Raw genomic sequence first — 13,696 nt, 5'->3', positions numbered from 1 at the left:
TAACGATTAATTTCATAATCGATTAATCTGTTGATTATTACTTTGATTAATCGATTAATAATCGGATAAAAGAGACAAACTACATTTCTATCGTATCCAGTATTTTATTGAGAAAAAAACAGCATACTGGCACCATACTTATTTTGATTATTGTTTCTCAGCTGTTTGTACATGTTGCCGTTTATAAATAAAGGTTTATTAAAAAAAAAAAAAAAAAAAAAAAAAAAAAAAAAATATATATATATATATATATATATATATATATATATATATATATATATATATATATATATATATATATATATATATATATATATATATATATATATTAGGGCTGCAACTAACGATTAATTTGATAATTGATTAATCTGTCGATTATTACTTTGATTAATCGATTAATAATCGGATAAAAGAGACAAACTACATTTCTATCCTATCCAGTATTTTATTGAGAAAAAAACAGCATACTGGCACCATACTTATTTTGATTATTGTTTCTCAGCTGTTTGTAAATGTTGCCGTTTATAAATAAAGGTTTATTAAAAAGAAAATTTAAAAAAAATAAATATATATATATATATATATATATATTTTTTTTTTATATTAAAAAAAAACCTCTGCGCATGCGCATAGCATAGATCCAATGAATCGATGACTAAATTAATCGGCAACTATTTTAATAATCGATTTTAATCGATTTAATCGATTAGTTGTTGCAGCCCTAATATATATATATATATATATATGTACACTGTCCTATAAACCAAGCCTACCTCTCTCATTAGGCTGCGCGGCGGAGAAGACGGACAGGAAGCCGCTCCCGGCCGTGTTGGCGTCCGACAGCATGTGCAGCATCATCTTGTTGCCCGTGGAAACCAGCGCGCCGGGCTTGAAGGTGCCACAGAAGCGGCCCAGCCGCTGGCCGCTGGCGTGGCCGCTGTACACGTCCACGTAGTCGTAGCGACACAGGCGGTCGCTCTCCAGGTCCAGGAAGCGGAAGGACAGCACAACCACCTTCCCTTCCGGGACCTGCGGGGCAGCAGGTATTGTGACAAGCTTTTATTTTGAAAACGTCAGATTATTGTTTTGTCATCGTGCAAAAAGGCTAAAAAAAAATTAAAAAAAAGACAAAACTTATTAATTTTTAAACCTTTTTGATTCACTTTTCAAATCTGATTATGACACTTTTGAATTGTGATTAATCATGATTAATCACAGTCAATGACGTGTTTATATGCATTAAAAACCTCCCAGACAAAACTTTGAATCAGACTTTTCATCAAACAAATTTAAATATTCAAGTAAAACATGTAAAAAAAAATGTTTGTGTGACATTCTGACAAAGAAAATGCATTTGTGTGCACACATTGGAGTCTTTTTTGAAGTGAATTAAAACCATGCGAGTTAGTAATAACCTGTAATTAATCATAAAAAAAATTACTATTCTGATTTAAAAAAAGTTCATTGTTAAACAGCACCATTTAAAAAAAAAAAAGCTTTTTAGTAAAACTATTTACTGACTGGACCTGCACACTTTTAAACATATTTAGGTCTTTTTCAAAGTTTTATTGTAACGTGCATCTTAGTTGGAGTTTTCATGAACACTTTTGGAGGTGTTGAAATGGCCAAAGCTAACCAGTAGCATGTCACAAGCAAAGCCAATGTAAATTAGCATCAAGCTAACGCATTTTTGGAAAAGCGGAGCCTTACTTGACTTACATTGGAGAGGTTTTTTTTCCCCATTTCCTGTTAGGCACTGAAAATGTCAACATTACCCAGAGGTAGTTTGGCTGAGTCAGCTCTCAGTGCTGCTGGAGTGATCGTCAAGACACCACTTTAAGTGACGAGGCAGGCCACATTAAATGACATGGAAGACTACAATGAATGACATGGTGGGCCAACGTTAATAAAGTGGCTAGCCACTTTAAATGACATGGTGGGCCACATTAAATGAGGCAGGCCACATTTAATAATGTGGCAGGCCACTTTAAATGATGTGGAAGACCACATTGAATGTCATGGTGGGCCACGGTTAATGAAATGACTAGCCGCTTGAAATGACATGGTGGTCCACTTTAAATGATGAGGCAGGCCACAATAATTGATGTGGAAAGCCACTTTAAATGATGTGGAAAACCACTTTGAATGATCTTGCAGGCTAATTTAAAAGATGAGGTTGGTCACTTTTAATGATGTTGCAGGGCAGATTTAATAACGTGGCAGGCCACTTTAGATGATGTGGAAGACCACATTGCATGTCATGGTGGGCCACGGTTAATGAAATGACTAGCCGCTTGAAATTACATGGTGGGCCACTTTAAATGATGAGGCAGGCCACATTTATTAATTTGGCAGGCCACAATAATTGATGTGGAAAGCCACTTCAAATGATGCGGAAGACCACTTTGAATGATCTTGCAGGCTAATTTAAAAGATGAGGTTGGTCACTTTTAATTATGTTGCAGGGCAGATTTAATAACGTGGCAGGCCACTTTAAATGATGTGGAAGACCACATTGCATGTCATGGTGGGCCACAATTAATTAAATGACTAGCCGCTTTAAATGACATGGTGGGCCACTTTAAATGATGAGGCAGGCCACATTTATTAATTTGGCAGGCCACATTAATTGATTTGGAAAGCCACCTTAAATGATGCGGAAGACCACTTTGAATGATCTTGCAGGCTAATTTAAAAGATGAGGTTGGTCACTTTTAATGATGTGGCAGGGCAGATTTAATAAAGTGGCAGGCCAATTTAAATGATGTGGAAGACCACATTGCATGTCATGGTGGGCCACAATTAATTAAATGACTAGCCGCTTTAAATGACATGGTGGGCCACTTTAAATGATGAGGCAGGCCACATTTAGTAATTTGGCAGGCCACAATAATTGATTTGGAAAGCCACCTTAAATGATGCGGAAGACCACTTTGAATGATCTTGCAGGCTAATTTAAAAGATGAGGTTGGTCACTTTTAATGATGTGGCAGGGCAGATTTAATAAAGTGGCAGGCCACTTTAAATGATGTGGAAGACCACATTGCATGTCATGGTGGGCCACAATTAATTAAATGACTAGCCGCTTTAAATGACATGGTGGGCCACTTTAAATGATGAGGCAGGCCACATTTAGTAATTTGGCAGGCCACTTTAAATGATGTGGAAGACCACATTGAATGATCTTGCAGGCTAATTTAAAAGATGAGGTTGGTCACTTTTAATGATGTTGCAGGGCAGATTTAATAATGTGGCAGGCCACATTAAATGATGTGGAAGACCACATTTGACTAGCCGCTTTAAATGACATGGTGGGCCACATTAAATGATGAGGCAGGCCACATTTAGTAGTTTGGCAGGCCACATTAAATAATGTGGAAGACCACTTTGAATGATCTGGCAGGCTAATTCAAATGATGAGGTTGGTCACTTTTAATGATGTTGCAGGCCACTTTAAATGATGTGGAAGACCACATTGAATGGCATGGTGGGCCACAGTTAATGAAATGGCTAGTCGTATTAAATGATGTGGCAGGCCACATTAAATGATGTGGAAGACCACGTTGAATGAACTGGCAGGCCATTTTAAATGATGAGGTTGGTCACTTTTAATGATGTTGCAGGCCACTTTAAATGATGTGGAAGACCACATTGAATGGCATGGTGGGCCACGGTTAATGAAATGGCTAGTCGTATTAAATGATGTTACAGGCCACGATAAATGACGTGGAAGACCACGTTGAATGAACTGGCAGGCCATTTTAAATGATGAGGTTGGTCACTTTTAATGATGTTGCAGGCCACTTTATATTGGAAGATACCATTAAATGAAATGGAAGGACACTTTAAATGGAGTAGAAGACCACATGGTGGGCCAACGTTAATGAAGTGGCTAGCCACTTTAAATGATGCGGCGTGCCAATTTTAATGATGAGGCAGGCCACTTTAAATGATGTGGAAGACCACATTGAATGACATGGTGGGCCACAGTTAATGATGTGGCAGGCCAATTTAATGATGAGGCAGGCCACATTTAATAATGTGGCAGGCTCTATTAAATGATGTGTAAGACCATGTTAAATGGTGTGGAAGACCACCTTTAATGATCGGGCTGGGCCACTTTAAATGATGAGTCTGGCACTTTCAATGATGCGGCAGGCCACATTTAATGATGCAGCAGGCCAAATTTAATGATGCGGCAGGCTAATTTAAATGTGGAAGACCATTTTAAAATGGCATGGAAGACCCAATGTGGCAGGCCAAATTGAGTGACGTCGCAGGCCACATTTAATGATGCGGCATGCCAATTTAAATGTGGAAGACCAATTTAAATGATGTGGAAGGCCCAATGTGGCAGGCCAAATTGAATGACGTCACAGGCCACATTTAATGATGCGGCAGGCCAATTTAAATGTGGGAGACCAATTTAAATGATGTGGAAGACCCAATGTGGCAGGCCAAATTTAATGATGTGGCAGGCCACTTTTAATGATGCGGCAGGCCAATTTAAACGTGGAAGACCAATTTAAATGACTTGGAAGACACAATGTGGCAGGCCAAATTTAATGACGTCACAGGCCACATTTAATGATGCGGCAGGCCAATTTAAACGTGGGAGACCAATTTAAATGATGTGGAAGACCCAATGTTGCAGGCCAATTTTAATGACGTCACAATCCATATAAAACGATGAATGATGTGGTGGGCCCCTGCTAATGATTTAGCTGGCCAATTTAAATGATGTGGCAGGTCACTTTAAATGATGTGGAAGACCACTTTGAATGATATGGCTGGGCCATTTTAAATGATGAGTCTGGCACTTTCAATGACGTGGCAGGCCATTTTAAATGTGGAAGACCATTTTAAATGGCATGGAAGACCCAATGTGGCAGGCCAAATTGAATGACGTCGCAGGCCACATTTAATAATGCGGCAGGCCAATTTAAATGTGGGAGACCAATTTAAATGACGTGGAAGACCCAATGTGGCAGGCCAATTTTAACAACGTCGCAGGCCAATTTAAATGTGGGAGACCAATTTAAATGATGTGGAAGACCCTATGTGGCAGGCCACATTTAATGATGTGGCAGGCCAATTTTAATGATGCGGCAGGCCAAATTAAATGTGGAAGACCAATTTAAATGACGTGGAAGACCCAATGTGGCAGGCCACATTTAATGATGTGGCAGGCCACATTTAATGATGTGGCAGGCCAATTTAAATGTGGAAGACCAATTTAAATGATGTGGAAGACCCAATGTGGCAGGCCAATTTTAATGACGTGGCAGGCCAAATTTAATGATGTGGCAGGCCACATGTAATGATGTGGCAGGCCTCTTTTAGTGATGCGGCAGGCCACTTTAAATGTGGAAGACCAATTTAAATGACGCGGAAGACCCAATGTTGCAGGCCAATTTTACCAACGTCGCAGGCCAATTTAATGTGGGAGACCAATTTAAATGATGTGGAAGACCCTATGTGGCAGGCCACATTTAATGATGTGGCAGGCCACTTTTAATGATGCGGCAGGCCAATTTAAATGTGGAAGACCAATTTAAATGATGTGGAAGACCCAATGTGGCAGGCCACTTTTAATGATGTGGCAGGCCAAATTAAACGTGGAAGACCAATTTAAATGACGTGAAGACCCAATGTGGCAGGCCACTTTTAATGATGCGGCAGGCCACTTTTAATGTTGCGGCAGGTCAATTTAAATGTGGAAGACCAATTTAAATGACGTGGAAGACCCTATGTGGCAGGCCACATTTAATGATGTGGCAGGCCAATTTTAATGATGCGGCAGGCCAATTTAAATGTGGAAGACCAATTTAAATGATGTGGAAGACCCATTGTGGCAGGCCACATTTAATGATGTGGCAGGCCAAATTAAATGTGGAAGACCAATTTAAATGACGTGGAAGACCCAATATGGCAGGCCACATTTAATGACGTGGCAGGCCAATTTAAATGTGGAAGACCAATTTAAATGATGTGGAAGACCCAATGTGGCAGGCCACTTTTAATGATGCAGCAGTCCAATATAAATGTGGAAGACCAATTTAAATGACGTGGAAGACCCAATGTGGCAGGCCAATTTTAATGATGTGGCAGGCCACATTTAATGATGTGGCAGGCCTCTTTTAGTGATGCGGCAGGCCAAATTCAATGTGGAAGACCAATTTAAATGATGCGGAAGACCCAATGTTGCAGGCCAATTTTAACAACGTCGCAGGCCAATTTAAATGTGGGAGACCAATTTAAATGATGTGGAAGACCCTATGTGGCAGGCCACATTTAATGATGTGGCAGGCCACTTTTAATGATGCGGCAGGCCAAATTAAATGTGGAAGACCAATTTAAATGATGTGGAAGACCCAATGTGGCAGGCCACATTTAATGATGTGGCAGGCCAATTTAAATGTGGAAGACCAATTTAAATGACGTGGAAGACCCAATGTGGCAGGCCACATTTAATTATGTGGCAGACCAATTTAAATGTGGAAGACCAATTTAAATGGTGTGGAAGACCCAATGTGGAAGGCCACATTTAATTATGTGGCAGGCCACATTTAATGATGTGGCAGGCCTCTTTTAGTGATGCGGCAGGCCACTTTAAATGTGGAAGACCAATTTAAATGATGTTGAAGACCCAATGTTGCAGGCCACTTTTAACAACGTCGCAGGCCAATTTAAATGTGGGAGACCAATTTAAATGACGTGGAAGACCCTATGTGGCAGGCCACATTTAATGATGTGGCAGGCCAATTTTAATGATGCGGCAGGCCAATTTAAATGTGGAAGACCAATTTAAATGACGTGGAAGACCCAATGTGGCAGGCCACATTTAATGATGTGCCAGGCCAAAATAAATGTGGAAGACCAATTTAAATGATGTGGAAGACCCTATGTGGCAGGCCACATTTAATGACGTGGCAAGCCAATTTAAATGTGGAAGACCAATTTAAATGATGTGGAAGACCCAATGTGGCAGGCCACTTTTAATGATGCAGCAGTCCAATTTAAATGTGGAAGACCAATTTAAATGACGTGGAAGACCCAATGTGGCAGGCCACTTTTAATGATGTGGCAGGCCAATTTAAATGTGGAAGACCAATGTAAATGATGTGGAAGACCCAATGTGGCAGGCCACATTTAATGATGTGGCAGGTCACATTTAATGATGTGGCAGGCCACATTTAATGATGTGGCAGGCCTCTTTTAGTGATGCGGCAGGCCAATTTAAATGTGGAAGACCAATTTAAATGATGTTGAAGACCCAATGTGGCAGGCCACTTTAAATGTGGAAGACCAATTTAAATGACGTGGAAGACCCAATGTGGCAGGCCACATTTAATTGTGTGGCAGGCCACTTTTAATGATGTGGCAGGCCAATTTAAATGTGGAAGACCAATTTAAATGACGTGGAAGACCCAATGTGGCAGGCCACTTTTAATGATGTGGCAGGCCAATTTTAATGATATGGCAGGCCAATTTAAATGTGGAAGACCAATTTAAATGACGTGGAAGACCCAATGTGGCAGGCCAATTTTAATGATGTGGCAGGCCAATTTAAATGTGGAAGACCAATTTAAATGACGTGGAAGACCCAATGTGGCAGGCCACTTTTAATGATGTGGCAGGCCAAATTAAATGTGGAAGACCAATTTAAATGACGTGGAAGACCCAATGTGGCAGGCCACATTTAATTATGTGGCAGGCCACTTTTAATGATGCGGCAGGCCAATTTAAATGTGGAAGACCAATTTAAATGATGTGGAAGACCCAATGTGGCAGGCCAATTTTAATGATGTGGCAGGCCAATTTAAATGTGGAAGACCAATTTAAATGACGTGGAAGACCCAATGTGGCAGGCCACATTTAATTATGTGGCAGGCCACTTTTAATGATGCGGCAGGCCAATTTAAATGTGGAAGACCAATTTAAATGACGTGGAAGACCCAATGTGGCAGGCCACTTTTAATGATGTGGCAGGCCAAATTAAATGTAGAAGACCAATTTAAATTATGTAGAAGACCCAATGTGGCAGGCCAAATTTAATTATGTGGCAGTCCACTTTTAATGTTGTGGCAGGCCAATTTAAATGTGGAAGAACAATTTAAATGATGTGGAAGACCCAATGTGGCAGGCCACTTTAATGATGTGGCAGGCCAATTTAAATGTGGAAGACCAATTTAAATGACGTGGAAGACCCAATGTGGCAGGCCACTTTTAACAACGTCACAGGCCAATTTAAATGTGGGAGACCAATTTAAATGATGGGGAAGACCCTATGTGGCAGGCCACTTTTAATGATGCGGCAGACCAATTTAAATGTGGAAGACCAATTTAAATGACGTGGAAGACCCAATGTGGCAGGCCAATTTTAATGATTTGGCAGGCCAATTTAAATGTGGAAGACCAATTTAAATGATGTGGAAGACCCAATGTGGCAGGCCACTTTAAACGTGGAAGACCAATTTAAATGACGTGGAAGACCTAATGTGGCAGGCCACTTTTAATGACGTCGCAAACCATACCAAACGATGTTGCCGACCACATCGAATGACTCGATGGGCCACCTTAATTGAAGTAGCGGGCCAATTTAAAAAAGTGCACGACCACATTAAATGACGAGGCGGGCCATTTTCAATAATGTGTCTGGCCCCGTTGAAAAATGTGGCGGGCCACATAAAATGAAGTGGCAGAGTTTGACACAGGTGGTTAAGGTAAAAGAGCGTGCACGGGTCACTGCATGATTAATCTAAGTGGGATTCATGCAATAAAATGTTGTGATTAATCACACGAGTTAACTCCTGAATTGTGACATCCGTGATAGAAGGCATAGTGAGTAAGAATAATTCAAGTGGCCGTACATTAAGTGATGGTTATTACAGCATATTTACTGATATTATTACTAATAATTAGTGGCAACAGCAGGTGGTGAAAAGGCACTCACTGTGATCCTCCACACACATTTGGTGTTGGGGGGGTAAACTCCCGGGTACCCTTGGCTCCCGATGATTCCGGACTCGCCCGTGAAGTTTCCCCCGCACGTGAAAGACGGTCTAGAAGCAGGAAGAGTGTTGGAAAAAGTTTCAGAATAAAGCGTCCAAAGTGAGGCTAGTGTACCTGTGCTGCGACTGTGCACACACGCACGCCAGCAGGAAGGCGAGCAGCAGATGGAATGCACGGGAAGCAGCGCTCATTGTGGGCTGGAGTGCCGCGCCAGAGTGCCGTCTGCGGGACATGAATGCAGGTTTTGTTCTGGGAGGAGGGACGCTCAGCAGGCTCCTCCCCAGCCCTACTTTTAAACACCGTCTTCTTAACCCCGGGGTTCTTTTGGACCAGGGGTCAGAAACCTTTTTGACACCAAGAGCTACTTCTTGGGTAGTGATTCATGCGAAGGGCTACCAGTTTGATACACACTTAAATAAATTGCCAGAAATAGCCAATTTGCTCAATTTACCTTTAACTCTATGTTATTATTAATAATTCTTGATATTTACACTTAATTGAACGGTTTAAAAGAGGAGAAAACACGGAAAAAAATGACAATTGAATTTTGAAACATAGTTTATCTTCAATTTCGACTCTTTAAAGTTCAAAATTCTACCGAAAAAAAGAAGAGAAAAACTAGCAAATTCGAATCTTTTTGAAAAAATTAAAAAAAACATCATTAGTAATTTTTCCTGATTAAGATTAATTTTAGAATTTTGATGACATGTTTTAAATAGGTTAAAATCCAATCTGCACTTTGTTAGAATATATAACAAATTGGACCGAGCTATATTTCTAACAAAGACAAATCATTATTTCTTCTAGATTTTCCAGAACAAAAATTTTAAAATAAATTCAAAAGACTTTGAAATAAGATTCAAATTGGATTCTACAGATTTTGTAGATTTGCCAGAATATTTTTTTTGAATTTTAATCATAATAAATTTGAAGAAATATTTCACAAATATTCTTTGTCGAAAAAACAGAAGCTAAAATGAAGAATTAAATCAAAATTAATGTATTATTCTTTACAATAAAAATAAAAAAATGACTTGAACATTGATTTAAATTGTCAGGAAAGAAGAGGAAGGAATTTAAAAGGTAAAAAGGTATATGTGTTTAAAAATCCTAAAATCATTTTTAAGGTTGTATTTTTTCTCTAAAATTGTTTTTCTCAAAGTTATAAGAAGCAAAGTAAAAAAATTAATGAATTTATTTAAACAAGTGAAGACCAAGTCTTTAAAATATTTTCTTGGATTTTCAAATTCTATTTGAGTTTTGTCTCTCTTAGAATTAAAAATGTAGAGCAAAGCGAGACCAGCTTGCTAGTAAATAAATAAAATTTGTCGAAAAAACAGAAGCTAAAATGAAGAATTAAATTAAAATTGATTTATTATTCTTTACAATAAAAACAATTAATTGACTTGAACATTGATTTAAATTGTCAGGAAAGAAGAGGAAGGAACTTAAAAGGTAAAAATGTATATGTGTTTAAAAATCCTAAAATCATTTTTAAGGTTGTATTTTTTCTCTAAAATTGTTTTTCTGAAAGTTATAAGAAGCAAAGTAAAAAAATAAATTAATTTATTTAAACAAGTGAAGACCAAGTCTTTAAAATATTTTCTTGGATTTTCAAATTCTATTTGAGTTTTGTCTCTCTTAGAATTAAAAATGTCGGGCAAAGCGAGACCAGCTTGCTAGTAAATAAATACAATTTAAAAAATAGAGGCAGCTCACTGGTAAGTGCTGCTATTTGAGCTATTTTTAGAACAGGCCGGCGGGCTACTCATCTGGTCCTTACGGGCTACCTGGTGCCCGCGGGCACCGCGTTGGTGACCCCTGTTTTGGACCAACAGTATCACGACACACCCCTCTGATGCGGAGTTACAATAGTCTTTTTATTCGGTTTTCCCCTTAGAAAGTCTCTGTTGCTTCTCAGCAGTCTTTGGCTCCTCCCACACAGTCAATGCCTCCCCTCATGGTCTCCGACGCTGCTAATAAAGGAACAGGTGATTAGATAACTGGTTCCAGCTGAGATATCCACTCACCTGTCTGCTGCTTCACGGCCGGCACCTGCACACACCCTGCCCGCAGGGAAGGCGTGGACCACGCCCCTTCCACAACTGTGTTTAACATTATCATCACACTTCAACAACTCTAACATGTCAATCAATGTTCCCTCTAATTCAGGGGTCACCAACGCGGTGCCCGCGGGCACCAGGTAGCCCGTAAGGACCAGATGAGTAGCCCGCTGGCCTGTTCTAAAAAATAGCTCAAATAGCAGCACTTACCAGTGAGCTGCCTCTATTTTTTAAATGTTATTTATTTACTAGCAAGCTGGTCTCACTTTGCCCGACATTTTTAATTCTAAGAGAGACAAAACTCAAATAGAATTTGATCTGTTCTAAAAAATAGCTCAAATAGCAGCACTTACCAGTGAGCTGCCTCTATTTTTTAAATGTTATTTATTTACTAGCAAGCTGGTCTCGCTTTGCCCGACATTTTTAATTCTAAGAGAGACAAAACTCAAATAGAAATTGAAAATCCAAGAAAATATTTTAAAGACTTGGTCTTCACTTGTTTAAATAAATGCATTAATTTTTTTACTTTGCTTCTTATAACTTTCAGAAAGACAATTTTAGAGAAAAAATACAACCTTAAAAATGATTTTAGGATTTTTAAACACATATACCTTTTTTACCTTTTAAATTCCTTCCTCTTCTTTCCTGACCATTTAAATTAATGTTCAAGTCAATTAATTGTTTTTATTGTAAAGAATAATAAATCAATTTTAATTTAATTCTTCATTTTAGCTTCTGTTTTTTCGACAAATTTTATTTATTTACTAGCAAGCTGGTCTCGACATTTTTAATTCTAAGAGAGACAAAACTCAAATAGAATTTGAAAATCCAAGAAAATATTTTAAAGACTTGGTCTTTACTTGTTTAAATAAATTCATAATTTTTTTTACTTTGCTTCTTATAACTTTCAGAAAGACAATTTTAGAGAAAAAATACAACCTTAAAAATGATTTTAGGATTTTTAAACACATATACCTTTTTACCTTTTAAATTCCTTCCTCTTCTTTCCTGACAATTTAAATCAATGTTCAAGTCAATTTATGTTTTTATTGTAAAGAATAATAAATACATTTTAATTTAATTCTTCATTTTAGCTTCTGTTTTTTCGACAAAGAATATTTGTGAAATATTTCTTCAAACTTATTATGATTAAAATTCCAAAAAAATATTCTGGCAAATCTAGAAAATCTGTAGAATCAAATTTAAATCTTATTTCAAAGTCTTTTGAATTTCTTTTAAAATTTTTGTTCTGGAAAATCTAGAAGAAATAATGATTTGTCTTTGTTAGAAATATAGCTTGGTCCAATTTGTTATATATTCTAACAAAGTGCAGATTGGATTTTAACCTATTTAAAACATGTCATCAAAATTGTAAAATTAATATTAATCAGAAAAAATTACTAATAATGTTCCATAAATTATTTTTTTTATTTTTTCAAAAAGATTCGAATTAGCTAGTTTTTCTCTTCTTTTTTTCGGTTGAATTTTGAATTTTAAAGAGTCGAAATTGAAGATAAACTATGTTTCAAAATTTAATTGTCTTTTTTTTTCGTGTTTTCTCCTCTTTTAAACCCTTCAATTAAGTGTAAATATCATTAATTATTAATAATTTTTTTACTAATGTTTTGGTGATGTGTTTATGGCCGACAATAAAGAGTTTTGCTCAGTAAAGTGATGGATGGAGTTCATGTCCTCAAAGCGTCTCGACAGACGTTACAATATTTGAACAGTGATGACGAAAACTGTTCTCTCTGTCGTGTCCGTGTGTCGAAAATTGTTAGGCGCTTATTTCTTTACTCGATTTTGTGCGTGGCATAGATTTGCCGTGCGCAGAGGACGCTTGAGCAGTGCGCAATTGCACAGGCGCGCACCTTAGCGGGAACGTTGATGTCAATGCTGCTAAATCAGCATTGAACATAAAAATATGTTCTTGTTATCTTACCCTGGATGAATACATGTTAAATACATATGGGAGTAAATGTTTTTAAACTACATTACCCAGAAGGCTTAGCGACGTAGAATGACAGGAAGGGATACAAATATATTTTCTCTGATAGTGATCGTATATATATATATATATATATATATATATATATATATATATATATATATATATATATATATATATATATATATATATATATATATATACATTTTTTTTTACAACGTGGGAAATCAAGAGGGCCTTTTTTGTTTTCCTTTGTCATTACTAATGAGTTGTAAATGTTTTTTCAGAATAAAACAAAAAATATATATTTTCTATGCATGTGTAATAGTGTGATGTTGTTGCGCTATATTATGAATTAGACAGGGTGTTATATTTTATTTTGAAGTATCCCTTTTATTTTGAAGAACCGGATGTCCGGTGCGGGACGTGTCTTTGCTGTTTTTTTCGGTTAATTACTTCCTCTTCCTTCGGACTTTTGAGTAGAAGGTAATAGTTCTTCATCATGTAAATATTCTTCCTAAACGTTCCTAGATACTTTGAAAGTTAACCCAATAATGTTGTGTTGTTTTAAGTTTTTTTTGAAGTGGTGAAGTGTCTTTTATTTTTTTTTAAAATACACAACGCAGAATAAGACTCACTACACATGACAACACTGGATTTATGAATGTGA

At 37.5% G+C, this 13,696-nt stretch overlaps 2 protein-coding genes across 3 annotated transcripts in view; one reads left to right on the top strand and one right to left on the bottom strand.

The window, feature by feature from the left end:
- LOC133630521 (procollagen C-endopeptidase enhancer 2-like) overlaps nt 1-9,218 on the bottom strand; it is a 33,712-nt gene extending 24,494 nt beyond the window's left edge. For both annotated transcript variants that reach the window (XM_062022134.1, XM_062022135.1), the window contains exons 1-3: nt 9,130-9,218; nt 8,957-9,065; nt 774-1,029 (exon numbers count right to left, since the gene is read on the bottom strand). In XM_062022134.1, coding sequence (XP_061878118.1) covers nt 774-1,029; nt 8,957-9,065; nt 9,130-9,206 — 442 coding nt within the window. In that variant the 5' untranslated portion in view covers nt 9,207-9,218. The remainder of the gene's footprint in view (nt 1-773; nt 1,030-8,956; nt 9,066-9,129) is intronic.
- LOC133630282 (zinc finger E-box-binding homeobox 1-like) overlaps nt 1-13,696 on the top strand; it is a 280,408-nt gene that overhangs the window by 63,540 nt on the left and 203,172 nt on the right. The window lies entirely within an intron of this gene.

Source organism: Entelurus aequoreus, linkage group LG15 (genome assembly GCF_033978785.1).
Source record: "Entelurus aequoreus isolate RoL-2023_Sb linkage group LG15, RoL_Eaeq_v1.1, whole genome shotgun sequence".
NCBI lineage: Eukaryota > Metazoa > Chordata > Actinopteri > Syngnathiformes > Syngnathidae > Entelurus > Entelurus aequoreus.
This window is presented reverse-complemented; position numbering and strand designations above follow the sequence as displayed.